At 43.7% G+C, this 26,426-nt stretch overlaps 1 protein-coding gene across 1 annotated transcript in view; it reads right to left on the bottom strand.

The window, feature by feature from the left end:
* The window catches only part of LOC127571382 (neprilysin-like), a 222,825-nt gene that overhangs the window by 35,162 nt on the left and 161,237 nt on the right, over positions 1 to 26,426 (bottom strand). Inside the window, 4 exon segments of the mRNA XM_052017696.1 lie at positions 1,622 to 1,680; positions 5,521 to 5,624; positions 9,733 to 9,810; positions 13,404 to 13,502. Of these exon segments, the coding sequence (XP_051873656.1) occupies positions 1,622 to 1,680; positions 5,521 to 5,624; positions 9,733 to 9,810; positions 13,404 to 13,502 (340 nt within the window).

Genomic DNA, 26,426 nt, shown 5'->3' with positions numbered 1-26,426 from the left:
AATTCTGAAAATTTTACCAAACCCCTGGGCTCACTGATCCTTCTTGCAGCACTTTTCCTTTGACCTGGTGTTATCTTTAAATTCTCTTAGCCTTTTCTGGACTGCTTTTCCTGTTTTTTTTTTGTCTGAACCTTAAAGGGATATATATTTGTTGAAAACTATGTAATTTGACTATCCTTCATTAAAACCAGCCAGTAGCCGTAAGTACCCAATCCTTTCCAGATTGCTATTGATAACATATTTGCTTCCCAGAGCCTTGTTGAATTCTATGACTACAATAAATCAATCCAAGCCCAGACCATAAAGTAATCAATTGAGAAACATTCTTTGTGGGTTATGCTCAGGGCGGGGGAACAGCTGGCTGTAACCAAAGGTTCGTACTTATCTCTTCCTTGGTTTTATGAGAGAATCCAGCTCTGACAATGGTGCTTGGGGAATATCTTCAATGGAGTAACATGTGGGATTTGTTATGTGAGTGGGGATCAGGGAAATCCTGGAAGTGCAGATCTCAGCCGAACGAGCACAGTGCATGTTTCCATTGCTGAATAGTCTTTTGAGCAATTGGATGAAACCCATTGATATTTTTGCTATTTGGAACCCAAAACTGAGGAACTTACTAGGCTCTGCCTCCAAGGATGAGGCAAGAGCTAATTGAGAGTTTTTCATGGAGAGTGAGAATCTCACAGAAGTGGTTTGATAGAGGTGAGATGTTTCCACCAGCAGGCGAGCCAAGAATTGGGGCAATTATTGCAGAGTGGTCATTAATGTTTTCAGTGGGGAATTCAGGAGAAACGCCTTTACTCAGAGAGTGGTTTGAACATGGAACTCACTGTTGTCATAAGTACCAATGAGCAGGGAATTAATAGCTCTAAATAATTGTAAATGAAGACACCACTTTTCTTTTATGATTCAAGAGTGATAGTTTCCTGACAAGTGCCTTCCTTAAAACAAAACAACCAATTAGTCAATATATTAAAACCCAGAACCTTGGACATCAGTGTTGGGCATGTCATAGAACATAGAACAGTATAGCACAGGAACAGGGCCTTCAGCCCACATTGTCTGTGCCGAACACTATGCCAAATTAAACTAAATCTCATCTGCCTGCATATGATCCATATCCCTCCATTCCCTGCATATTCATATGCCTTTCTAAAAGCCTCTTAAACACCACTATTGCGTTTGCTCCCACCACTACCGCTGGCAGCCCGTCCCAGGCACCCACCACTCACTGTGTGAAAAACTTGGCCCACACATCTCCTTTAAACTTTCCCCCCTCTCACTTTAAATGCATGTCCTCTAGTGTTTGACTTTTCTACCCTCGGAAAAAGATTCTGACTGTCTACCCTATCGATGCCCCTCATAATTTTATAAACTTCTATCAGGTCTCCCCTCAGCCTCCGACACTCCAGAGAAAACAACCAAAGTTTGTCCAACCTCTCCTTATAGCTCATACCCTCTAATCCAGGCAGCATCCTGGTGAACCTCTTCGGCACCCTTTCCAAAGCCTCCACATGTGCAGTTTAAGTAGTACTTGGAAACATTACAGGACTGCATAACCCAAACAGAAAGTAATATGACATTAATCCTGAAAACAGGAAGGTTTAATGAAAAGTTTTACCGATCTGATTTCTGCTTGAAGAGTAGAAGGCATTTACCACAGCAGCTCCCGAAATCCACCTGCAAAACAAACCAAGATAAAAATTAACTTGATTCTTCCCCCATCTCCTTTGGCTTCCATTGGAACGTCACCTCCTCAGCTGGAAAATGGGCCAAGTGTTTCATGGGCATCTTGAGCTCAGTGCCCCCTTCCCTGCCACTATACATCCAGACTCCATTCCATAAAGTACAGGCAAGCCAAACAGAGAGGTGATAGGTGTGAAACAAAAACGTTGCAATCAGGTCACCTACGGCAAGCGATTTTATTTGGTGAAGTTGAAGGCTGTCTCTTCCAGCTCCTGGGTGATATGGCAACAGGTTGTTTACTTAGAGGGCACTGATCAGGGAATTCGAAGAAACAGAGAGGACAATATTAACCTTGCCTGTCCATCAGGAATCACAATAGCAAGCAATCCCTGCACACAAGTGCACAGCTTGGAAACAGACCCTTCAGCCCACCACGTCAGTGCTAGCCATTGAGCACCCACTTACACTGATCTTATTTTATTCTCCCCACATTGGTGTCAACTCCACCCAGATTCTACCCCTCACCCACACACCAGGGGCAATTTAAAGTGGCCGATTACCCTACCAGCCCACACGTCTTTTGGATGTGGGAGGAAACTGGAGCACCCAGAGTGAACGTGCGCCGTTACAGGGAGAACGTGCAAGCTCTGCGCAGACAGAACCCAAGGTCAGGATTGAACATGGGATGTCTGGAGCTGTGAAGCAGCTGCCATCTGTGTTGAAAACTGAACAACTCTAAATCAGCAGGGAGCTTCAGAGAGGCTGTATCATGGGACGCTTGCCCTCACCACAAATGTTTTGTATGCTGGTCAAAAATGCTAGCAAAAATGCCGTGGTGCGGTTTTGCCATGTTTTCAAAAGCAGAGATTTTCTGTGACTTTCTAGTGGATAAGGACATCCTGCACTTGGCTTCTGAAAGTCATCGACTTCAATGCAACCAAATTTCGGAAGTGTAGTTGAACTTGTAGCGGCCGTTACATGACTGGTGGTCAGTGGTGAATCAGTAACCCATGGTGTTCATGAGGAATTTGAGCAGATTCAGTATGTCGCCAGAGACTCTTACAAATTTCTATTGATGTACGGTGGAGAGCATTCTGACTGATTGCATCACAGCCTGGTATGGAGGCTCCAATGCAAAGGATGGCAAGAGGCTGCAGAGGGTTGTAGACTCAGCCAGCTCCATCATGGGCACAACCCTCCCCACCGTCGAGGACATCTTCAAGAGGCGGTGCCTCAAGAAGGCGGCATCCATCACTAAGGACCCTCACTGTTCAGGACATGCCCTCTTCTTGTTACTGTCATCGGGGAGGAGGTACAGGAGCCCGAAGACCCACACTCAAAGATTCAGGAACAGCTTCTTCCCCTCCTCCATCAGATTTCTGAACTATCCATGAACACTACCTTGTTATTCCTTTCTTTTGCTCTATTTATTTATTTTTGTAATTTATCATATTTTTATGTCTTTGCACTGTACTGCTGCTGCAAAACAACAAATTTCACGACATGTAAGTCAGTGATACCACAACCTCCCCCCAAACCATGCTTCTTCTCTTCCCTTTCCTAGCCTCTTTCTTTCTACCTTTTTTTTCTCCTTTCTCTCCTTACCTTTGACCCATCCCCCGGTGGATCTGCTCTCCCCTCCTCCCCTACACCTGCCTATCACTATCTCTTACCTACATCTACCTATCACCACCCTGTGCCCACCTCACCTCCCCTCTTTTGTCCACCTATCACTGCTCTGCTTTTCCCTCCTATATATTGGGCTTCCCCTTTTCCTATCTTCAATCCTGAGGAAGGGTCCTGACCCGAAACGTTGACTGCCTGCTTTTCTCCACGGATGCTGCCTGACCTGCTGAGTTCCTCCAGCATCACAGTAATTTTCATTTAGAATCCAGCATCTGCGGTCCTTTGTTTCTCTGATAATAAACCTGATTCTGGCTCTGATTCTGTTGTTGACAAGTTTATGTCTCACTGGTTCTTCCCCCCTATCTGACTGTGATAACTTATTCTTGTAATAGTCGTCAGAAAACCCAAAGCTGTGTGTTATGGAAACGAGCACTATTAGAAAAAAAATTGAGGTCGCTCAATGCCTGCAGTGCATAATATCACTAAAATGTCCTCAAAAACCTCTGTTCTTCACCATCCTACCAATGATGTCTATCCAATTCCCTGCTGAAAGTTAATACTGAAGCTCTTTCCACTACCTTTTCAGTTAGTGAATTCTGCCTTCATTGGTTGGGGCACTGCGTATAAAAGAGTAAGGAAGTCACGTTGCAGCTGCATGAAACTTCAGTTAGGCTGCACTTGGAGTATTGTGCGCAATTCTGATCACCCCATTACAGGAAGGATGTGGAAGGTTTGGAGAGGGTGCAGAAGAAGTTCACCAGGATGCTGCCTGGATTAGAGGGCATGTGCTATAAGCAGAGGACGGACAAACTTGGGTTGTTTTCTCTGGAGCATTGGAGGCTGAGGAGAGACCTGATAGAAGTTTATAAAATTATAAGAGACATAGATAGAGTAGACAGACAGAGTCTTTTCCCTATGGTGGTAATGTTAAATACTGGAGGACATGCACTTAAGGCGAGAGGGGGAAGGTTCAAAGGAGATGTGCGGGGCAAGTTTTTTACCTAGAGAGTGGTGGGTTCCTGGAATGGGCTGCCGGGGGTGGTGGAAGCAGATACAATAGTGGCATGTAAGATGCTATTAGATAGGCACATGAAAATGCAGGGAATGGAAGGATATGGATCTTGTGCAGGCAGAAGACATTCAGTTCGATGCTGACATCACGTTCCTGTGCTGTACTGTTCTATGTTCTGTGTGAATTCTGCATTGTAACAACTCACAGCCCAAGAAAAGTTTCTAATCTCACCCTGATTTTATATGATTCAGCAATTTCATGAGGTTACTATTAAATTGTAGCTTTGCTCCCTTTGCCTCGTACTATCATACATTGTTCAAAGTCGTTCAAGTGATCACCACCGAGATGGACTGCGTGAGTCATTGGTCAATGTCGTGCAAAAGATCAGAATCATCCTAGAACTGGACGGTATTGAAGATTGTTTTTCCCATTGTGGCAGAACATAGAACATAGAACACTACAGCACAGTACAGGCCCTTCGGCCCACAATGTTGTGCCAACATTTTATCCTGCTCTCCCACGTAGTCCCCTATTTTACTGTCATTCATGTGTCTATCTAAGAGTCTCTTCAATGTCCCTAATGTATCTGCCCCCACAACCTCTGCCGGCAGTGTGTTCCACGCACTCACCACTCTCTGTGTAAAAGATTTCCCCCTTCTACCTTCCTCCAATCACCTTAAAATGATGTCCCCTCGTGTTGGCCATTGTCGTCCTGGGAAAAAGTCTCTGACTGTCCACTCGATCTATGCCTCTTGTCATCTTGTACACCTCTATCAAGTCACCTCTCATCCTCCTTCTCTCCAAAGAGAAAAGCCCTAGCTCGCTCAACCTATCCTCATAAGACATGCTCTCCAATCCAGGCAACATCCTGGTAAATCTCCTCTGGACCCTCTCTAAAGCTTCCACATCCTTTCTATAGTGAGGTGACCAGAACTGAACTTGAAAGAGCTTTCCCATTCCACTAATCCTTCCTCTTTGCTCTACAAATGTCTCCTTTTCCCCTTGTAAAAATTAATAGTCAATCTTCTTCTACCAGCATAACAGCCCAATGCATGAAAAAAATTATCATCTCCCTTCTAGCTGGTTTCTCATTTAGTTTAAATCCATGTCTTCTGATCACTGCCCGCCTACCACTGGCACTTCAGGAAGACGAAATAGCTGACGGTGAAGGGAGAAATAAATAAAGGAAAACGTACGCTTCTTTTTCAACTTTTTCTCTGAGTTTTTTCAGGTTCTTTATTTGTCCCTGCTGCAGATTTTGAAGAATGTTGCTGAAGTATTCGTCAACGACGAAATTCAGCTGAAGGAGAAAGAAAACACAAGTGATTATCATCGTACATCCCTTTTCTCATCCAGCTCACTGGATCTGCTTGGTACAGACAGAGTAATCTATTGATGCAGATTCAGATTCAGATTCAGATTAGTTTATTGTCGTATACATCAAGTGCAATGAAGCTCCTTGCTTGTGTGCAGCTCACAGAGTTAACACATTGTAATAATAAATACAACAATAAATACAGCAAAGAACACAAAAGCAACTAAATGATGCTAAGTACAGTCACAGAGCAGAGAGGGTGCAGGTTTGTTGATGAGACTTTTCCAATGTGAAGTTCCTGCAGTTGCTTCTGTTTATGTGTCATGGAGGAGACAAGGGAGAGAGGGGGTGGATTTTGCAAGGGAATTTTGTAAGGGACTAGGCAGTTGAAGATACAAATCCCTGAGTCCACCCATGCATGCAGAAAGGCCACTGGTGAGATGTCATTCCTCATAGGATAGTAACCCATCTATCATGTTGAGGCCAGATGTGGGTTGGAGGAACAACACCTCATATTTCACCTTGGGAGTCTCCAACCTGACGGCCTCTACATCGATTCCTCTAACTTCTAGTAACCCCTCCCCTCTTCTGCCCCCTTTTCTTTTCTTACGTCTTCCCTCATTTCTGCGGCCCCCTCTCCCCTTCTCTTTCCTCTTCCCCTGCCCTCCTGACCTGCCCATCTATTCCCCACCTCCTTCCCTTTATTCCATGGTCCATTGCCCTCTTCTACCGGATTCCTCCTTCTTCAGCCCTTTACCTCTTCTACCTATTACCTCTCAGCTTATTACATCTCTCCCCCTCTCCATCTCCCATCCCCACCCTGCTACCTTCCCCCCTCACCTGAACTCACCTCTCTCCTGCCTGCCTGTGCTCCTCCCCCTCCCCCGACCTTCTTATTCTGGCTTCTGCCCTCTTCCTTTCCAGTCCTGGTGAAGGGTCTCGGCCTGAAACGTTGACTGCTTATTTCCCTCCATGGATGCTGCCTGACCTGCAGAATTCCTCCAGCATTCTGTATGTGTTGCTATCAATAATTTTGACCATTGTCCATCCAATCTTTCATGTTTCAACCGATGAATTTGTACACCTCTATCCCAACTAATATCAGTTTAACCAACGCCAACAGGGATTAATGAAAGCTAGTGGAAGCATTGAAGAGTTAAAAGCAGTCAAAGAAGTTTGTATTATCCATTAACATCATAAGACAAAGAATCCTCATTCCCCGAGTCATTTGCAAGTTCACAAGATGAGTCTGATGAAAAGCCCATTGATTCCTTGAAGCAAATATTTCCTGAAGGCTAAATGGCACAATCCCATTATAGAATCAACACCATTGTTCCATCAGGGTGGTTTCCTGGCTTCAACCACCCCTCGGATCAATCCATTTGTGCTGTTGGTTATGTATTCTGCTCAAAAAAGGTCCTGGCATTTGCTCCGAGCAAGGCCTTCACAACCCATTCAGAAAGGTCCCTTGTATCGGTATCTCTTACTGCTTCTGGTTTATAATTCTGCCTTGCTGAGCTTCTGTTGTCCCTCCATGGTGCTAGCCACAGTAGTTGCCTCAAAGTCAAAAGGTGGTAGGTTTAATTCCCAACTCAGAAGATGGGAGCACTAGGCTGAAGCTCCTGGGAGTGCTACACTGACGGTGACGCTACCTTTCAAATGAGCCATAAAACTCCTCTGCCAAGTGGATGCAAGGATCCGATGATATTATTACCGAGGAGATTAGGGGGAGTTATCCCTAATATCCTGGCCAAAAGAGTCATAGATGGTTACAGCATGGAAACAGTTCCTTCAGTCCACTGAGCCTACCCCAAATATCAACCACTCATTTACACTAATCCCATTTTATCAGAATCAGGTTTATTATCACTGACATATGCCGTGAAATTTGCTGTTTTGTGGCAGCAGGACAGTGCAAGACATAAAAACTACGATCAGTGACAGAAAATAAATAAATAATAGTGCAATAGAGCAATAACAAGGTAGTGTTCATGGTTTCATGGACCGTTCAGGAATCCGATCGGAGGGGAAGAAGCTGCACCTGAAATGTTGAGTGTGGGTCTTCAGGCTCCTGTACCTCTTCCCCGATGGCAGTAATGAGAAGAGGGCATGTCCCGGATGGTGAGGGTCCTTAATGATGGATGCCGTCTCCTTGAGGCACTGCCTACTGAAGATATCCTCGATGGTGGGGAGGGTTGTGTCTGTGATGGAGCTGGCTGAGTCTACAACCCTCTGCAACCTCATTCGATCCTGTGCATTGGAGCCTCCCCACATTCCCATCAGCTCCCCCCCAGATTCCACCACTCCTCTACACATTAGGAGTAACTTACAGCAACCAATTAACCCACAAACCCGCACGTCCTTGTGGGAGGAAACCGGAGCACCCGGCGAGAAACCCATTCAGTCATGGGGAGAATGTGCGAACTCCACACAGGCAGCACCGGAGTATCAGTATCGAACCCGGGTGGCTGGAACTGTGAGGCAGCAGGTCTATCTCACACACGGTAGTGCACGGTACCTCAGGCAGGCACGGTAGTGTAGCGGTTAGCGTAAAGCTATTACAGCACCAGAGACCTGGGTTCAATTCTGGCTGCTGTCTGTAAGGAGTTTGTACATTCACCCCGTGTCTGTGTGGGTTTCCTCCGGGTGCTCTGGTTTCCTCCCACATTCCAAAGACGTATAGGTTAGGAAGTTGTGGGCATGCTATGTTGGCGCCGGAAACATGGCGACGCATGTGGGTTGCCCCCAGCACATTCTACGCACAAGGATGCATTTCACTGTGTGTTTCGACGTACATGTGACTAATAAAGAAATCTTATCTTATCTTACCAGCTGCACCACTGCGCCACCCCATACAAAATATCCCATCACAGTAATCGCAAGAGCAAGGGACCTCATCTAGGTTCATCCTGAATAGAAAGGTTAGAGTTTCTGTCCATTTACGTCACTGCTGTTGTGGGACCTGTGAGTGATTTGGGATAGTTTTAAGTTGAGAAAGATGTCATATGAAAGAAAATTTTAATATTATTCCAGGACTACTATGCCAGCTAAGCTTTCGGGGATGCTTCTAATATAAAATCAGAAACTATTGCGTGTGTGTGGGAAGGGAGGGGCTTGTGGTGTAGATGAAGACATGTTGGTGCTGTTGTCAAGTGGGAGGGAGGTACTGCTGGCCTACAATGGCATCTGCAATTGCTAGTGGACACTGGGGAAGATTTATTCCATTAAACCGGGACCTCACCTGTAGAAAACATACTGAGTTACTCTTCCGGTATTAAGACACTACCCAAGGCTGCAGATGTTCTGTCTGTACCACATTCTGCTGGAGTTACACATAGTCACAGAGTCCTACAGCAGAGAAACAGGCCCTTCAGCCCACCATGTCGATGAAACACTATCTCTTGTTCCTTTCTCCACAGATTCTGGTTGCCTTCCTGAGTATTCCTGCTTTTTTCCTGCTTTTATTTCTTATAAGATTAAGCAGGAAGTACCAGAAATAGTCAGGAGGGCTGCCAGTGTCTGTGGAGACAGAAACAAGAGTTAGCGTTCCATGGACATGGTGGGACGAAGAGTCTGTTTCTGTGCTGTAGAACTCCGTAACTCAGCCAGCCCCATCACGGGCACAACCACCCCCATCATCGAGGACATCTTCAAGAGGCAGTGCCTCAAGGAAGCGCCATCCAGCACTAAGGATCCTCACCATCCGGGACATGCCCTCTTCTCGTTACTACCATCGGGGAGGAGGTACAGGAGCCTGAAGACCCACAATCAACGATTTAGGAACAGCTTCTTCCCCTCTGACATCAGATATATGAACGGTCCATGAACCCATGAACACCACCTCATTATTCCTTTTGTTTGCACTATTTATTTATTTTGTAATTTTGTAATAGTAATTTTTATGTCTTTGCTCTGTACTGCTGCCGCAAAACAACACATTTCATGTCATAAATTCAGTGATAATAAACCTGATTCAGATTCTGATTCTTATATAACAGAACTCTACAGCACAGTAGGATTTTGAACTTTGATAGGAACTTTGTACACATTGTCGAAATTATTTTCCTCAAAAACAAATGAATCAGTTACTTACGTCTTTATATTCGGCATCCAGTTTGGCATTGTCCTTGATGTCTGATGGGTATCCAATTCTCTGCCTGATTGCTTTAGCCTAGAAGTAGAGTGTTGGGGGTAAACTCTTTGGCACAACTTTATTGAAGTATATCACGCGTAACTTTAAACTTGTTCCATTTCTAACTTCCCAGTTCTGAGGAAGGGTCATGGACCCAAAATATTTACTCTCTTTCGATCACCACAGGTGCTACCTGAGTATATCCAACAGTTACTGTTTTTATTTCAGATTTTCAGCATCTGCAGTATTTCGCTTTGGGACCCGAACCATTAGACCTGAACCTAGATGGCAAGTTGCCCACGGACTTTGACGTGTTACGTCATGCGCTACTTATCGATGATGAATTAAAACTTCCGCATTAAACTTCACTGTATTTTTGAATTGTAAACCTGAACAAAACCCATGGAACTTAACACAGATGAGTTAACTAATTCTGCACTGGGAAAAACTCTGCTCCAAGATCTACTTACTGAAGGCAAAAAGAGTTAAGAAAAATGATATAGAACAGTTAAATATTTAGAAAAGACATCAGACTGGAAATTTTGAAAATATATTCTGAGGAATGCCAAGAAAGAGATGAAGATTGCAAAGACAGGACATAGGGATTGCATAGCTAGAAGCTTAATGAATTATACAACAATATCCCAATGAAAAGGATGCAAATGGTTCTTGAGAAAGTAATTTTTAATATGTTGTTTGATTGGACAACTTTAACTTTATGATCCCTTGTCCTGCACTTATCTCCACCATCCAATTTACCAGCGGCACCCAGGAAGTTCGGCACCATCCAGGACAAAGCACCCCATCAACCAAGCTAAACATACAGTCTGTCTGCTGTTGGTTCACAATGGCTACAGTGTGTACCATCCACAAACCCCCATCACATCTAAATGGGGACAGAATTCAGAAATCTGAGGTGCACCAGGACTTGGGAATCCTAGTTCAGGATTCTCTTACGGTTAACTTGCAGGTTGAGTCGGTAGTGATGAAGGCAAATACAATGTTAGCATTCATTTCAAGAGGACTGGATCATTATAAATGACTTGGATGAGGATGTGGAAGGGTAGGTTAGTAAGTTTGCAGATGACACAAAGGTTGGTGGTGTTGTCGATAGTGTAGAAGGTTGCTGTAGATTACAAGACATTGATAGGATGCAGAGCTGGGCTGAGAAGTGGCAGATGGAGTTCAACCCGGAAAAGTGTAAAGTGATGCACTTCGGAAGATCGAATTTGAAGGCAGAATACAAGGTTAATGGCAGGACTCTTAGCAGTGTGGAGGAACAGAGGGATCTTGGGGTTCAAGTCCATAGATCCCTCAAAGTTGCCGCGCAAGTCGACAGCATTGTTAAGAAGGTGTATGGTTTACATTAATAGCCAGGAGATCCATTCTACTTAAATGGAAAAATCCTAAACCCTCTACCACATTCCAATGGTTTTCCCAAACTATAACATGTTTAAACTTAGAAAAAATTAGGAGTGGTACTGTTGAGTCTTCGGTTAAATTTGAAGAAACTTGGAGCCCATTTATTCAGCATTTTCACATGATGTAAGGTGACCTTTTCTGAATCCTTTCCAATAACTTTCTATTCGAATATAGAGGAGTGGAGTTAATGACATAATAATGCTTTTAACCGATGAAATACGACAGCCCAGCTTTTGTTTAGTTCTTGGTTAGTTTTTGTTTATTATTACTATTTGGTTTGTTATTGTTCTTTTTTTTTTTGGTTTGGGTTTTTTTTTCATATAATCAAATTTCTTTTAAAATATTTTTCATGCTTAATTATCAAGAGATTGGGAGGTTCAGATTACACATTTTACTCTTTGCGTCTGTATACGTTAACTTATTATTGAAATCCCAATCTCTTTGTATCATGTGTATAATTACTACTGTTATGTTTATTAATTTGAAAATTAATAAAAAGATTGGAAAAGAAAAAAAAGAAGACATATGGTGTGTTGATCTTCATTAGTCCGGGTATTGAATTCAGGAGTCATGAGGTGATGTTGCAGCTCTGTAAAACTCTGGTTGGACCACACTTGAAGTATTGTGTTCAGTTCTGGTTGCCTCATTATAGGAAGGATGTGGAAGCTTTAGAGACGGTGCAAATGAGATTTACCAGGATGCTGCCTGGATTGGAGAGCATGTCTTATGAGGATAGGTTGAGCGAGCTCGGGCTTTTCTCTTTGGAGAGAAGGAGGATGAGAGGTGACTTGATAGAGGTGTACAAGATGATAAGAGGCATAGATCGAGTGGACAGTCAGAGACTTTTTCACAGTGAAAATGGCTAACACGAGGGGGCATAATTTTAAGATGATTGGAGGAAGGTATGGGGGGGATATCAGGGGTAAGTTTTTTTTACACAGAGAGTGGTGGGTGCGTGGAATGCACTGCCGGCAGAGGTGGTGGAGGCAGATACATTGGGTACATTTAAGAGACTCTTAGACACATGAATGACAGAGAAATGGAGGGCTATGTGGGAGGGAAGGGTTAGATAGATCTGAGAGCAGGATAAAATGTCGGCACAACATCGTGGGCCGAAGGGCCTGTGCTGGGCTGTAATGTTCTATGTTCTATAAAAGCAAGGACATACTACTGAGGCTTTATAAGGTGCTGGTCTGGCCGCATTTGGAGTATTGCCAGCAATTTTGGGCCCCATGTCTAAGGAAAGATGTGCTGGCCCTGGAGATGGTCCAGAGGAAGTTCACAAGAATGATCCCAGGAATGAAAAGCTTAACATATGAGGAGTGTTTGATGTCTCTGGGCCTGTACTTGATGGAGTTCAGAAGGATGAGGGGGGATCTCATTGAAACCTACCGGATACTGAAAGACCTGGATAGAATGTGGGGAGGATGTTTCCATCAGTAGGAAAGTCTGGGATCTGAGGGTACAGACTCAGAATAAAGGGACGTCCCTTTAAAACTGGGGTGAGGAGCAATTTCTTCATCCAGAGGGTGGTGAATCTGTGGAATTCGTTGCCACAGAGGGTGGTGGAGGCCATGTCATAGGGTGTATTTAAGGCAGTGATTGATAGGTTCTTGATTGGTGAGGGGGTTTAGGGTTATGGGGAGACGGCGGGAGACTGGGGTTGAAACAAAAATTGGTCATGATTGGATGGGCCAAATGGCCTAAATCTGCTCCTATATCTTATCGCCTTGTGATCAACATCTAACCTAGGCTTTTCCGACAGCAGTTCCCAAACTCATAACCTCCGTCTACCAAAAGGAACTGGGCAGCCGGTGCATGGGAAACCCACTACCTGCAGGTTTCCCACGTCACACAACATCCTGACTTGACAGATACTTAAGCTACAAGGAAATCAAGTGGTATGGGTAAGGTGATGGTGGGGCCAAGACTGATCAGCCACGATCATTTTGAAAGGCAGAATGGACTCGAAGGGTTGATAGATTACAAATGTTGTTGTGTTCTTCAATATACTGCCAGCTCTTCACTGGGACCAAATCTGGGAGTCCCTGTCTAACAATTTTGCAGACTGCAGTCATTCAAGAAGCTGGCAACAAGGAATGGGCAACTAGTGCCAGCCCTCTCAGCAATATCCTCACCTTATCAATGAGCAAGTAGCAATAAAAAGAAAAATTCCCTTTCAGAGTCTGACTGGGACAGATAGTTCTTACTTTTTCTTCTGCTTTTGCTTTGGTTTGCTGGTCCATCCAACTGAGTTCATGCAAGTTTTCGATGAAAACCACACGGATCTGTTCAATGAGGTGTTCAACCTAGAGAAAGGAAGGAAGAAAAGACACGAGATAAAATATCACACTGTTCCTCCTTAAGGAATCTCAACATACATACCACGTGATGTTTGGTGACAGGTTTTTCACTGGTGGCTGGAAAATAAACACATTACTAAGGCCTAACCTAAACTGTGGGATGAACTTCCAAAATTGTGTAGAACTAATGCCAACGTTTTTAATTGTGGTAATTTCTTATTTGTTTCTAGGAGAAAAAAAGATTAAACTACATAAGCACTCTTAATGTGTTTTTAAATATTTAAATCAAGTCATTAAATCTTTTCTATGGAGTGTTTTACCTTCATGATGATTGTTTTCCTTTAAGTACATATTAATTGGGGTACTGCTGTTCATTGTTCCATTCCAGTGATGTGATTGGTTTGATTTATGATGTCATGGAGTCATAGAATAATATAGCAAGGAAACAGGCCCTTCGGCCTGACTCGTCCCTGCCGACCAAGAAGCCCACCTAAGCCAGTCCCATTTGCCTGTGTTTGGCCCAGATCCCTCCAAAATTTTGGTCTGGGTACTGGGATTGGGTGTTCAGATGGCAGACTTGGGAATGGCCAAGGAAATCAGAGAACTAGGGACCTGCTGAGATGGGGATCAAAAACTCGGGAAGCAGGAGCATTCCTGATGATCCAGCCTGTGGAATCTGCGATGTTGAGTTTATGGAGGCACTTGACCCTCTTCCACTGACATCCTTTAACTCAATCCTTTAACCTGGAATATTTCCATACATTTTGGTGCATAGTCTCACTCTGCTTCTCATTGTTATATTGAAATATTTTGTATCCTGGGTTTTGCTGGATCCACACACAAACCTAACCCCCACATGAAGTTTGACAGGGAGGAGAAGCTGGCGGGGCACCATCCAGAAAGACTTCAGAGCATTCACCAATTTCACTCTAGGCAGTCTTCATCTTAATGAAGAAATCTATCATATCGTGGAAACCATGGACTCTGTCTACATCGCTCTCTGCCTCGGTAAAGCAGCCAACGTAATCGAAGACCCCACCCACCATGGACATTCTCTTTTCTCTCCCCTCCCATCGGGCAGAAGATATAAAAGCCAAAAAGCATGTACCACCAGGCTCAAGGACAGCTTCTATCCCGTTGTTATAAGACCATTGAACGGTCCCCTCATACGATGAGAATGGACTCTTGACCTCACAATCTACCTCGTTATGACCTTGCATCTTACTGTCTGCCTGCACTGCATTTTCTCTGTGACTGTAATACTTTATTCTGCATTCTGTCATTGTTTTTCCTTGTACTACCTCAGTGCTCTGTTATAATGAAATGATCTGTATAGACAGCATGCAAGACAAGTTTTTCACTGTACCTTGGTACATGTGACAATAGTAAACCAATTTACCAATTTACCCCTGGTCCCCAATGAAACAATTTCTTTCTATCCATGTGCAGTTTGAGGGAGAGAGATATGGTTCCAAGACAAGTATTTTAAACTGAAATAAGGACAATGATGAGGGCATGATAGCTACAGTGAACTGGCAAATTGGGCTAAGAGATCAATTCATCGAGCTACCATACAGACATTGGAGGGGATCTTTCAGAAAAAGATATATTACGATGAAAAAGAAAAATTCCAAGGTAGGACCAACCATCCATGGTCCTACCTTTAAACTTAAAGAAAAGGTATGCCAAATACATTGTATAATTGTATTTGTTCTGGTGATGAACTAGAGTTATCAACGTTTGTGTTGAGGTTTATAGGGCAGGCATGGTAGTGTAGTGGTTAGCATAACGCTATTACAGTGCCAGCAACCCAGGTTCAATTCCGGCCACTGTCTGTAAGGAGTTTGTACGTTCTCCCTGTGTCTGCGTGGGTTTCCTCCGGGTGCTCTGGTTTCCTCCCACATTCCAAAAAGACGTACCGGTTAGGAAGTTGTGGGCATGCTATGTTGGCACCAGAAGTGTGGTGACACTTGCGGGCTGCCCCCAGAGCACTCTACGCCAAAGATGCATTTCATTGTGTGTTTTGATGTACATGTGACTAATAAAGAAATCTTATCTTATCTGTCCAGATTGTATGAATAAGATGGTGATCCAGAGCAAATAACACTATGTGTTCATAGCTACGGAACTAATTACGTTACTGTAACAATTATCTGAGAAGCCAACTTGAGTAGACGAGACCTAGAAACAAATGCTGAAAGTAGATATGTGAGAAATACTCAGAACCTGACAACCTGGACCCATTGCAATTCGCCTATTGCCGAACCAGGTCTACAGCGGATGCCATCTCCCTGGCCCTACACTCAGCTCTGGAGCATCTGGACAGTAAAGACACCTACATTAGACTATTGTTTATTGACTACAGCTCTGCCTTCAATACAATAATCCCAAGTAAGCTTGTCATCAGACTCCGAGACCTAGGGCTCAACACTTCCCTCTGTAACTGGATCCTTGACTTTCTAACAAACAGACCTCAATCAGTGAGGATAGGCAGCAATACCTCCGGCATGATTATTCTCAACACTGGTGCCCCACAAGGCTGTGTCCTCAGCCCTCTACTCTACTCCCTATACATTCACGACTGTGTGGCCAGATTCTGCTCTAACTCCACCTCCAAGTCTGCAGATGATACCACCATTGTAGGCTGTATCTCAAACAGTGATGAGTTGGAGTACAGGAAGGAGATAGAGAGCTTAGTGGAATGGTGTCATGACAACAATCTTGCCCTCAATGTCATCAAAGCACAAAGAGCTGGTCATTGACTTCAGGAAAGGGGGCGGTGTACATGCAACTGTCTACATCAATGGTGCTGAAGTCAAGAGGGTTGAGAGCTTCAAGTTCCTGGGAGTGAACATCACCAACAGCCTGTCCTGGTCAAATGACATAGAAGCCACAACCAAGAAAGCTCACCAGTGCCTCTACTTCCTCAGGAGGCTAAAGAAATTTGGTTTGTCCCCTTTGACTCTCACCAACTTTTACAGATGCACCATAGAAAGCATCCTATCTGGATGTATCACGGCTTGGTATGGCAACTGCTTTGCCCAGGACCACAAGAAACTGCAGAGAGTTGTGGACACAGCCCAGTGCATTACGGACACCAGCCTCCCCTCCTTGGACTCTGTCTTTTCCTCTCACTGTCTTGGTGAAGCAGCCAGCATAATCAAAGACCCCACCCACCCGGGACATTCTCTCTTCTCTCCTCTTCCATCAGGTGGAAGATACAGGGGTCTGAAGGCATGTGCCACCAGACTTAAGGACAGCTTCTACCCCACTGTGATAAGACTATTGAATAGTTCCCTTATACAATGAGATGGACTATGACCTCACGATCTACCTTGTTGTGACCTCGCACCTTATTGCACTGCACTTTCTCTGTAGCTGTGACACTTTACTCTGTACTGTTATTGTTTTTACTTGTACTACATCAATGCACTCTGTACTAACTCAATGTAACTGCACTGTGTAATGAATTGACCTGTACAATTGGTTTGTAAGACAAGTTTTTCACTGTACCTTGGTACAAGTGACAATAATAAACCAATAATACCAACAGCTCAATGTGAAGAGTTTTGCGGTTGAGACAGCCATGAAATATGTATATCTGCAAACAATAAATTAATGGCACAACTTTATATAGATGTAAATAGTTAGCTGATAGTACAGTAAAATTCTGATAATCTGGCATCTGACTAGTTGGAAATCCTGATGGGTCAGTATCTGCCACACCAGGTGGTGTTTGCTGCTCTCTCCTGCTTATCGGGGCCCCGCTTCCTGCATTCCCATCTGACTCACCAGGAGCCTGGTCCCTGCACTCCCTTTAAACTCATCGAGCTCCGTTTTCCATGATCCCTTAAAGCTCACTGAGACACGGTTCCCATGCTCTTTTTAAATTGATCAGGGCCTTATTTTCCTGCTCTCCCTTTCAAATGGAAAATTTATAGTAATACCATGTAACATCACAAAAAGAGAATTAGAAGTGTGTTGGGGAATTAATCAAAATGACATCCAACAGTCTTACGAGGATAGGTTGAGTGAGCTTGGGCTTTTCTCTTTGGAGAGAAGGAGGATGAGAGGTGACTTGATAGAGGTGTACAAGATGATAAAAGGCATAGATCGAGTGGACAGTCAGAGACTTTTTCCCCAGGGTGACAATGGCTAACACCAGGGGACATAATTTTAAGGTGATTGGAGGAAGGTATAAGGGGGATGTCAGGGGTAAGTTTTTTACACAGAGAGTGGTGCGTGCGTGGAACGCACTGCCGGCAGAGGTTGTGGGGGCAGATACATCAGGGACATTTAAGAGGCTCTTAGATAGACACATGAATGATAGAAAAATAGGGACCTATGTGGGAGGGAAGGGTTAGATAGATCTTAGAGCAGGATAAAATGTCAGCACAACATTGTGGACTGAAGGGCCTGTACTGTGCTGTAGTGTTCTATGTAGTCCTGAAAAATTTGCTAGTTCACACTACCAAAGTTTTGAGCATCACAATTGTTGGAGTCCTGTTGTATAATTTTATTGTAAATAGGTTATGGTTTGTTTGGATTTATTTTTTAAAGGGGTAGCAGCGTAGCCTACATACATGTAACATATACTTTTAGGAACAATGTGCATCATTTCACGTTCTTTCTTGCTTGATTTGAAATGGCTTCCTCCAGTTAAGTGTTTTGCTGTTAGATCTGCCTCATCTTACTGAGAATAGTTTAGTAAAACCAAAGAAACCTGCAGGCAGAGGTGAGAGTAATTTTTCTTTTGGTCAGAGAGCCATCACTTTAAAAAACAGACTGCCTGAAGGGATGGGGAATATGGTTTCAATACTAACTCTCAAAAGGCAATTGGATATGATCTCAAGAGGGAAGTGTCTGTAGAGCTGTGGGAATAGAGCAGGAGGGTGAGTATTAGACCAATCTTTCAGAACATTAACACAGAAAGGATGAACAGAATCACTGCCTCCTGTGCTGTAAGATTCCATGATCAGAGAATGCGTGGCTGACAACGTGGGTTAAAAGTTCACAAACTTATGCCCCAGGCAAAGCAGAGCGTAGCAGCTGAATAGTCATGAGGAAAATATTGAGGGGTCTAAATATCCAGTAAACACTTCTGCCTTGGGAATCTTTGCTCAGGAAATGCATCACTTAGTCCAGTTTTCCTCCAGGAACTGATATATCTGACCACACAGAGAAAATGTAGCATCTGCCCTCAGTGGAATGCGTCAGAAAATGACAGCAGGTGGAGAGAGAGAAACTTGAGTAATTGGAGTCAGCCAATGTATGTTCAGGCAAAGATAAGCAGAAACTAGGAAAAATCTAAAATTCTTTGTCCTGTGCTTAAATGATTGTGAGGAAGAACATTTTACACTACAAGTTAGGGAGGCCACAAAAGCAGCAATTGGAACTCAGTCAGAAGTTTGAGATAACGAGTATAGGGAGAGTAAAAAAATTGGTATTGGTATTGGTATTGGTTTATTATTGTCACTTGTACTGAGGTACAGTGAAAAACTTGTCTTGCATACCAATCGTACAGGTCAATTCATTACACAGTGCAGTTACATCGGGTTAGTACAGAGTGCATTGAGGTAGTACAGGGTAAAACAATAACAGTACAGAGTAAAGTGTCACAGCTACAGAGGAAGTGCAGTGCAATAAGGTGAAAGGTCACAACAAGGTAGATTGTGAGTTCATCTCATTGGATAAGGGAAATGGAGTGGTTCTAAGTATCTTTGAGTAAATGTCCATAGTTCTCTGAAAGTAGCAGAGCAAGTGGATAAGGTGAGGTTAAGTGTCCTGGGAAACTTACCTTTTATAGGCTGAGGTATAGGCTAAAAGAGCAGGAAGGTCACGGTAGAACTGTTGTAAACATTATTTAGGCAAGACCTAGTGTATTGGTATTGGTTTATTATTGTCACATGTACTTATATATAGTGCAAAGCTTTTGTTTTGCATGCTGGATCCAGACAGATCATGCCAAACATAATTATATCAAAGTAGTTAAAAGATAACAGAATGCAGAATATGGTGTTGCAGTTACAGAGAAAGTGCAGTGCAGGTAGACAAATAAAGTGCAATGGCCACTATGAGGTAGATTGGCTGATCAAGAGATCAACAGTTCATCTTTTGGCATATGAGAGATCCGTTCAAGAGTCTGATAACGGTGGGATAGAAGCTGTCCTTGAGCCTGGTGGTACCTGCTCTCAGGCTTTTGTATCTTCTGCCCGATGGGAGGGGGGAGAAGAGAGAATATCCGGGGTGGGAGAGTTCCTTGATTATGTTGGTTGCTTTCCCGAGGCAGTGTAGACAGAATTAATGGGGGGGAGGCTGGTTTGTGTGATAGATTGGGCCGTTTCTTGTGGTCTCGAGCAGAGCAAGCCGTGATGCATCCAGACTGGATGCTTTCTATGGCGCATCTGTAAAAATTGCTAAGAGCAATCGGAGACATGCCGAATTTCCTTAGCCTTCCGAGGAGGAAGAGGCATTGGTGTGCTTTTTGCGATGGTGTGCTACCATGTGCAGGTCTGTTCAATCTGCCTCTAGAAGGATGTGATGGCACCAGAGGAAACTTGTGATGTTGCTGGGACTGGAGGTTTATAGTTACAAGGAATGGTTATTGAGGATAGAATTGTTCTCGTTGGAATAAAAATCTAAGGAGAGATTTAATTGGGATGTATAAAATTGTGAGACGCCAAAGCAGGGTGAACAGGAAGAACTGACTTACCTTAGCAATTTAATTGAAAGAATGATCGGACGACAATTGAGGGAAAATAAATAACCTGCAAATTACTGGGGATATGGACTATTGGGCCTGAAAGGTGGTGGTGAAAGAAACCCTCACTGCATTTAAAATATACCTTGATGAGTAGTCATGGGTTCTGAGAAAGGTGCAGTTTTGGCCCTCCAATAATCGAGCACCCATTTACACTAATCCTATTTTATTCTCCCCACATTCCCATCAGCACCCCCAGGTTCTACCACTCACCTGGACATTAGGGGTATTTTATAGTGGACAATTAACCTATCGACCCTCAGGTCCTTGGGTGTTGAAGGAAAATAGAACATCTGGAGAAAACCCAGGTGATCACCGTGAGAACATGCAAACTCCACACAGAGAGCACAGAGATCGGGATTGAACCAGGTGCCTGGAGCTGTGAGGCAGCAGATCCACTAGTTGCACCATAGTGCTGCCCCTAAAGGACTTGAGGAGCAGTAAGGCAGGCACGGTAGTGTAGTGCTTAGCATAATGCTATTACAGTGCCAGCGACCCGGGTTCAATTCCAGCCGCTGTCTGTAAGGAGTTTGTACATTCTCCCTGTGTCTGTGTGGGTTTCCTCCGGGTGCTCCGGTTTCCTTCCACATTCCAAAGATTTACAGATTAGGAAGTTGTGGACATGCTATTGGTCTGCCAACCAATAGCCGTGAAGGGGAGGTACCTAGATGCTGCATTTTTGACTACCATGGGACACATTGGACTGAATTACCTCCTTCTGCTGTAGATTTCTTTGACTCTACCTGTTCCAGCAGACCTGACTGGACAGAGGTGGTGTGTATTCTCTGGAGTACAGAAGACAAAGGAGTGAGGAAACTCAAAATAGAAAGTCAGCCTCCAGTAAATGTCCATGCCAGAATCATACAACTTGAGTTGATAATGCTGTCAGGTTTAAAGTAACCATTATTTCATATAAAGATGCATTCAAGGAGACCAATTAATTTGAGATAAAGGGAAACACCAATCGGTGAAAGCTCAGGAGAACATTTTATTCAAATAGGCAGCAATGAGACTGCAGTTTAAACTGATGGACATTAAGTTTTGTACGTCAATGGATTTCAACAAATATTTTCTTTTCGTGCTCTATTGCCTTGTGCACAGATTTAGTTTCTGATAAAAATATAGTTGTACTTTGATTAACTGTACAGGCCATTATGAAGATCTCATCAATTATTCATTTGCAGATTGCTGAAACATGATAAAATCACTGATATGTTTTGTTCACTTTCAAATGTGCCTACCACTTCCAGACAAGGTTCAAAACACATATTTTCTGGAAGGACTGTTTGATATTTGTACTTCACACAGACAGTGTGGTGCCTGTGATATAGTCTTTTACTGTTCAATGGTACTTTTGTCCCTGATGCTTTAAAGAAAGCTTTGCAGTTGGTTGGTAAGAAATTAAATGGCTTCATTTGAAAGGGGCAGTGTATTATCACCCTCTGTGCCCTTTTGTTAAGTTGTAACTATTCAATAACCATGTGGAATTTTTCCAAAGAGGAGCATTTACTATGTTTGTATCCACATGTTTGCTAAAGAGCCTTAACTCATTTTACACTTGGACAACAGAGCTAATTAGGGCCATGTAAATTGGCACAAGAGACACAAGAGACTGCAGATGCTGGAATCTGGATCAACAGACAAGATGCTGGAGGAAGTCAGCGGGTCAGGAAGCATCTGTGGAGGGAAATGGATGGTTGACGTTTTGGGTTGTGATCTTTCATCTGAACTGAAAGACAGAGGGAAGCCTCTGTCGCTACTTCCACTCTCTCCTCTTCCATTTTCCCTCACTAGGATCCACCAATCAGCTGTTCGCTCTTGCTCCACCTTCCCTCCACCTTTTTATACTGGCTACCACCCCTCCAAATTAAATTAAATCTCTTCAGCCTGTACGTGAACGAATACATGATCCATATCCCTCCATTCCCTGCATGTTCATGTGTCTATCTAACAGCCATGATCATATCTGCTTCCACCACCAGCCCTGGCAGCCCATTCCAGGCACCCACCACTGTCTGTGTAAAAAAACCTGCCCTGCACATCCCCTCTTGCGTTAAATGCTTGTCCTCCAGTATTTGACATTTCTACCCTGGGAAAAAGATTCTGTCTGTCTACCCTATCTATGCCTCTCATAATGCTATAAACTTCTATCAGGTCTCCCCTCAGCCTCCAACACTTCAGAGAAAACAAACTAAATTTGTCCAACCTCTTCTTATAGCTCATACCCTCTAATTCCAGTGAACCTCTTCTGCACCCTTTCCAAAGCTTCCACATCCTTCTTGTAATGGGGCCACCAGAAATACACACAATAAGCAGTTTTGCTGATTCTAAATGTCTTTGATTACAACTTTGAATGATGTCTGTGCTGGTGCTCAGAGCAATCTCCCACTTATTTCCCTGTAACTATGTGTCCGTCAATTCCCCCCACCCCCCAATCAGAGACATCACCAGAGATAATTATGGATGAGGAAAAGGCTACTGACTGGACAAGCTGCCAGAAGGCCATCAGAGGGGTCTTAGGATCGGGGTCTACTCCCTAATCACAGCCCACTCTCTTTTGAAGGAGAATTATGCCAGAAATCAACCAGGACAGTGGGAACTGTGTTGCTGCCCAAGGCAAGTGTGACTAAGGGTATCTCTCACAGAGTTATACAGCACGGAAACAGGCCCTTTGGCCCAACTGGTCCATGCCAACCAAGGTGCCTCACTGAGCTGGTCCCATTTGCCTGCATTTGGCCCATATCCCTCTGAACCTTTCCTATCCATGTGACTGTCCAAATATCTTTTGAACCTTGTAACTGTGCCCGCCTCTGCCACTTCCTCTGGCAGCTGGTGGGAAGCAAACGCGAGAAATGGGCTGGGTTAATCATGAACCGGCTCTGTCCATTCACCTCCATCAGAGACCTGCATACAGTCACAAGATCACAAGACAAGGGAGCAGAAGCAGGCCATTTGGCCCATCGATTCTGCTCCAAGGAAAGGGAAATAGAAATGAGAAATGAGGAATGGGGGAAGAAGAAAAAAAGAAAAAAAAAACTATTCTAATCCCAATTTCCAGCCTTATCCCCATATCCCTTGATATCCTGACTATTTAGATATCTATCTATCTCCTCCTTGAACGCCCCCACTGATCTGGCCTCCACTGCTGTACGTGGCAAGGAGTTCCACAAATTCACCACCCTCTGGCTAAAGAAATTTTTCCTCATCTCTGTTTTGAAACTGTACCCTCTAATTCTAAGATTGTGCCCTCTGGTCCTGGACTCACCCACCAAGGGAAACAGCCTAGCCACATTTACTCTGTCCTTTCCTATCAATATTTTAAATGTCGCTATGAGGTCCCCTCTCATTCTTCTGTACTCCAGCGAGTACAGTCCAAGAGCCGACAAACGCTCCTCATACTTAAGCCCTTTCATTCCTGGAATCATCCTCGTAAATCTCCTCTGAACCCTCTCCAACGTCAACACATCCTTCCTAAGATGTGGGGCCCAAAACTGCGCACAATATTCCAAATGAGGCCTCACTAGTGCCCCGTAGAGCCTCATCAACACTTCCTTACTTTTATACACTATACCTCTCGAAATGAATGCCAACATAGCATTCGCTTTCTTTACCACCGATCTGACCTGGTGGTTAACCTTTAAGGTATCCTGCACGAGTACCCCCAAGTCCCTTTGTACTCCCGTGCTTTGGATTTTCTCTCCTCCTAGATAATAATCTGCCCGCTTATTTCTGCTTCCAAAGTGTACAACTGCACATTTCCCTACATTGAATCTCATCTGCCATTTCCTTGCCCATTCTCCTAGACTGTCTAGGTCCCTCTGAAACCTTCCTATCTCTTCAATACTCCCTACTCCTCCCCCTATCTTGGTGTCATCCGCAAACTTAGCCACGAAACCATTTATTCCATCATCCAAATCGTTAATGTACAAGGTAAAGAGGAGCGGTCCCAACACCGAACCCTGCGGCACACCACTAGTAACCGGTAACCAACCAGAACGAGATCCTTTTATTTCCACTCTTTGCTTCCTGTCAACCAGCCAATGCTCCACCCATTCTGTTATCCTACCTGTAATTCCATGACCTCTCATCTTATTAATCAGTCTCTTGTGAGGCACCTTATCAAAGGCCTTTTGAAAGTCTAAATACACGACATCTACCGCCTCTCCCTTATCCACCTTACCTGTGATTTCTTCAAAAAACTCCAATAGGTTGGTCAGGCAGGATCTTCCCTTCACAAAACCATGTTGGCTAGGACCTATCTTTCCTTGCGCCTCTAGGTATTCTGTAACCCCGTCTTTGAGGATAGATTCCAATAACTTTCCCACCACTGACGTCAGACTAATAGGTCTGTAATTTCCTTTATGCTGCCTCCCACCTTTCTTATACAATGGAACTACATTTGCGACCCTCCAGTCCTCCGGAACCACGCCGGAATCTATCGATTTCTGGAAAATTATTGCCAATGCCTCCACTATCTCTAAAGCCACCTCCTTCAGAACCCGGGGATGCACCTCATCCGGTCCGGGAGACTTATCAGTCTTTAGCCCATTTAGTTTTCCTAGCACCTTCTCCCTAGTAATCTTAACTGAACTCAATTCCATTTCGTGAGACTTCTGACTAACCGGCACATTGCTGATGTCCTCCACGGTGAAGACCGATGCAAAATATTCATTCAATTCCTCTGCCATCTCTCTATCGTCCATTATAATAGCTCCTGCACCATTATCAATTGGTCCTATATCAACCCATGTCTCTCTTTTACACCTCATGTATTTAAAAAAACTCTCAATATCCTTTCGAATGTTATCCACCGACTTCCTTTCATAATTCATCTTTTCTTTCCTAATGACCTTCTTAGTTTCTCTCTGCAGGTTTTCAAAAGCTTCCTAGTCTTCTGTTTTCCCACTAATTTTTGCTTCTTTGTACGCCGCCCCTTTTGCTTTTATTTTAGCCTTCACCTCTCTCGTTATCCACATTTGTGCCTTTTTTCCATTCAAAACCTTCTTTTTTCTTGGAATATATCTATCCTGCAATTTCCTTATTTCCTGTAGAAATTTCTTCCATTTCTCCTCTGCCGTCCCTCCAGCCAGCTTACTCTTCCAATCAATTAGGGCCAACTCCTCTCTCATACCATTGTAATTTCCTTTGTTCCACTGAAATATCGATACACCAGTTATCAGTTTCTCCTTCTCAAACTTGAGACTGAACTCAATCATATTGTGATCACTGGTTCCCAGTGGTTCCTTTACCTTTAGTTCCCTAATCACCTCTGGTTCATTACACAGCACCCAATACAAAACAGCCGATCCCCTGGTGGGCTCTTCAACAAGTTGCTCTAGAAAAACGTCCCTTAGACATTCCACAAACTCCCTCTCCTGAGTACTACTGCCATTCTGGATTTCCCAGTCCACCTTCATGTTAAACTCCCCCATAATTATCTTCACATTGTCACTCTGGCATGCTTTTTCTATCTCAAACTGCAACTTATCGTCCACTTGCTGACTGCTATTAGGGGGCCTATATATGACTGCTACTATTGTCCTTTTACTCTTGCTATTTCTTAGCTCCACCCACAAGGATTCCACCTCCTCTGACCCAATATCCTTCCTTTCTATTGATTTTATATCACTACTAACCATCATGGCCACACCTCCCCCTCTGCCTACCCGCTTATCCTTCCTATACACTGTGTACCCCTGGACATTCAGTTCCCAATCACATCCATCATAAAGCCATGACTCGGTGATTGCCACAACGTCATATTTATTAACTTGTAGTTGTGCCACTAGGTCATCTACTTTATTCCTAATGCTACGTGCATTTAAATACAGTACGTTTAGTCCGGTATCTGCTATTAATTTTGTTGTACTTCTATTGTTCAGCAGATTATCCTGGCTTTCCACCTGTCTATCCTTCTTACCATCTTCACTACATACTACCTTAGACATGTTCCTATATTCCTCATCCCCTATCCTAACATTCTGTATCCTAACATCCTGACTTGTACTTCTATTATTCAGCAAATTATCCTGACTTCTCACCTGCCCGTCCTTCTTGCCATCCTCATTGGACTTGTTTCTATAAACTCCCTCCTTTACCTTAGCATCTTGTAACCTAACATCTTGGTTTCCATCCCCCTGCCAGATCAGTTTAAACCCTCCCCTACAACT

The sequence above is a fragment of the Pristis pectinata genome, chromosome 6, assembly GCF_009764475.1.
Source record: "Pristis pectinata isolate sPriPec2 chromosome 6, sPriPec2.1.pri, whole genome shotgun sequence".
NCBI lineage: Eukaryota > Metazoa > Chordata > Chondrichthyes > Rhinopristiformes > Pristidae > Pristis > Pristis pectinata.
Note: the sequence above shows the minus strand (reverse complement) of the source record. Positions and strands in the feature narration are given on the sequence as shown.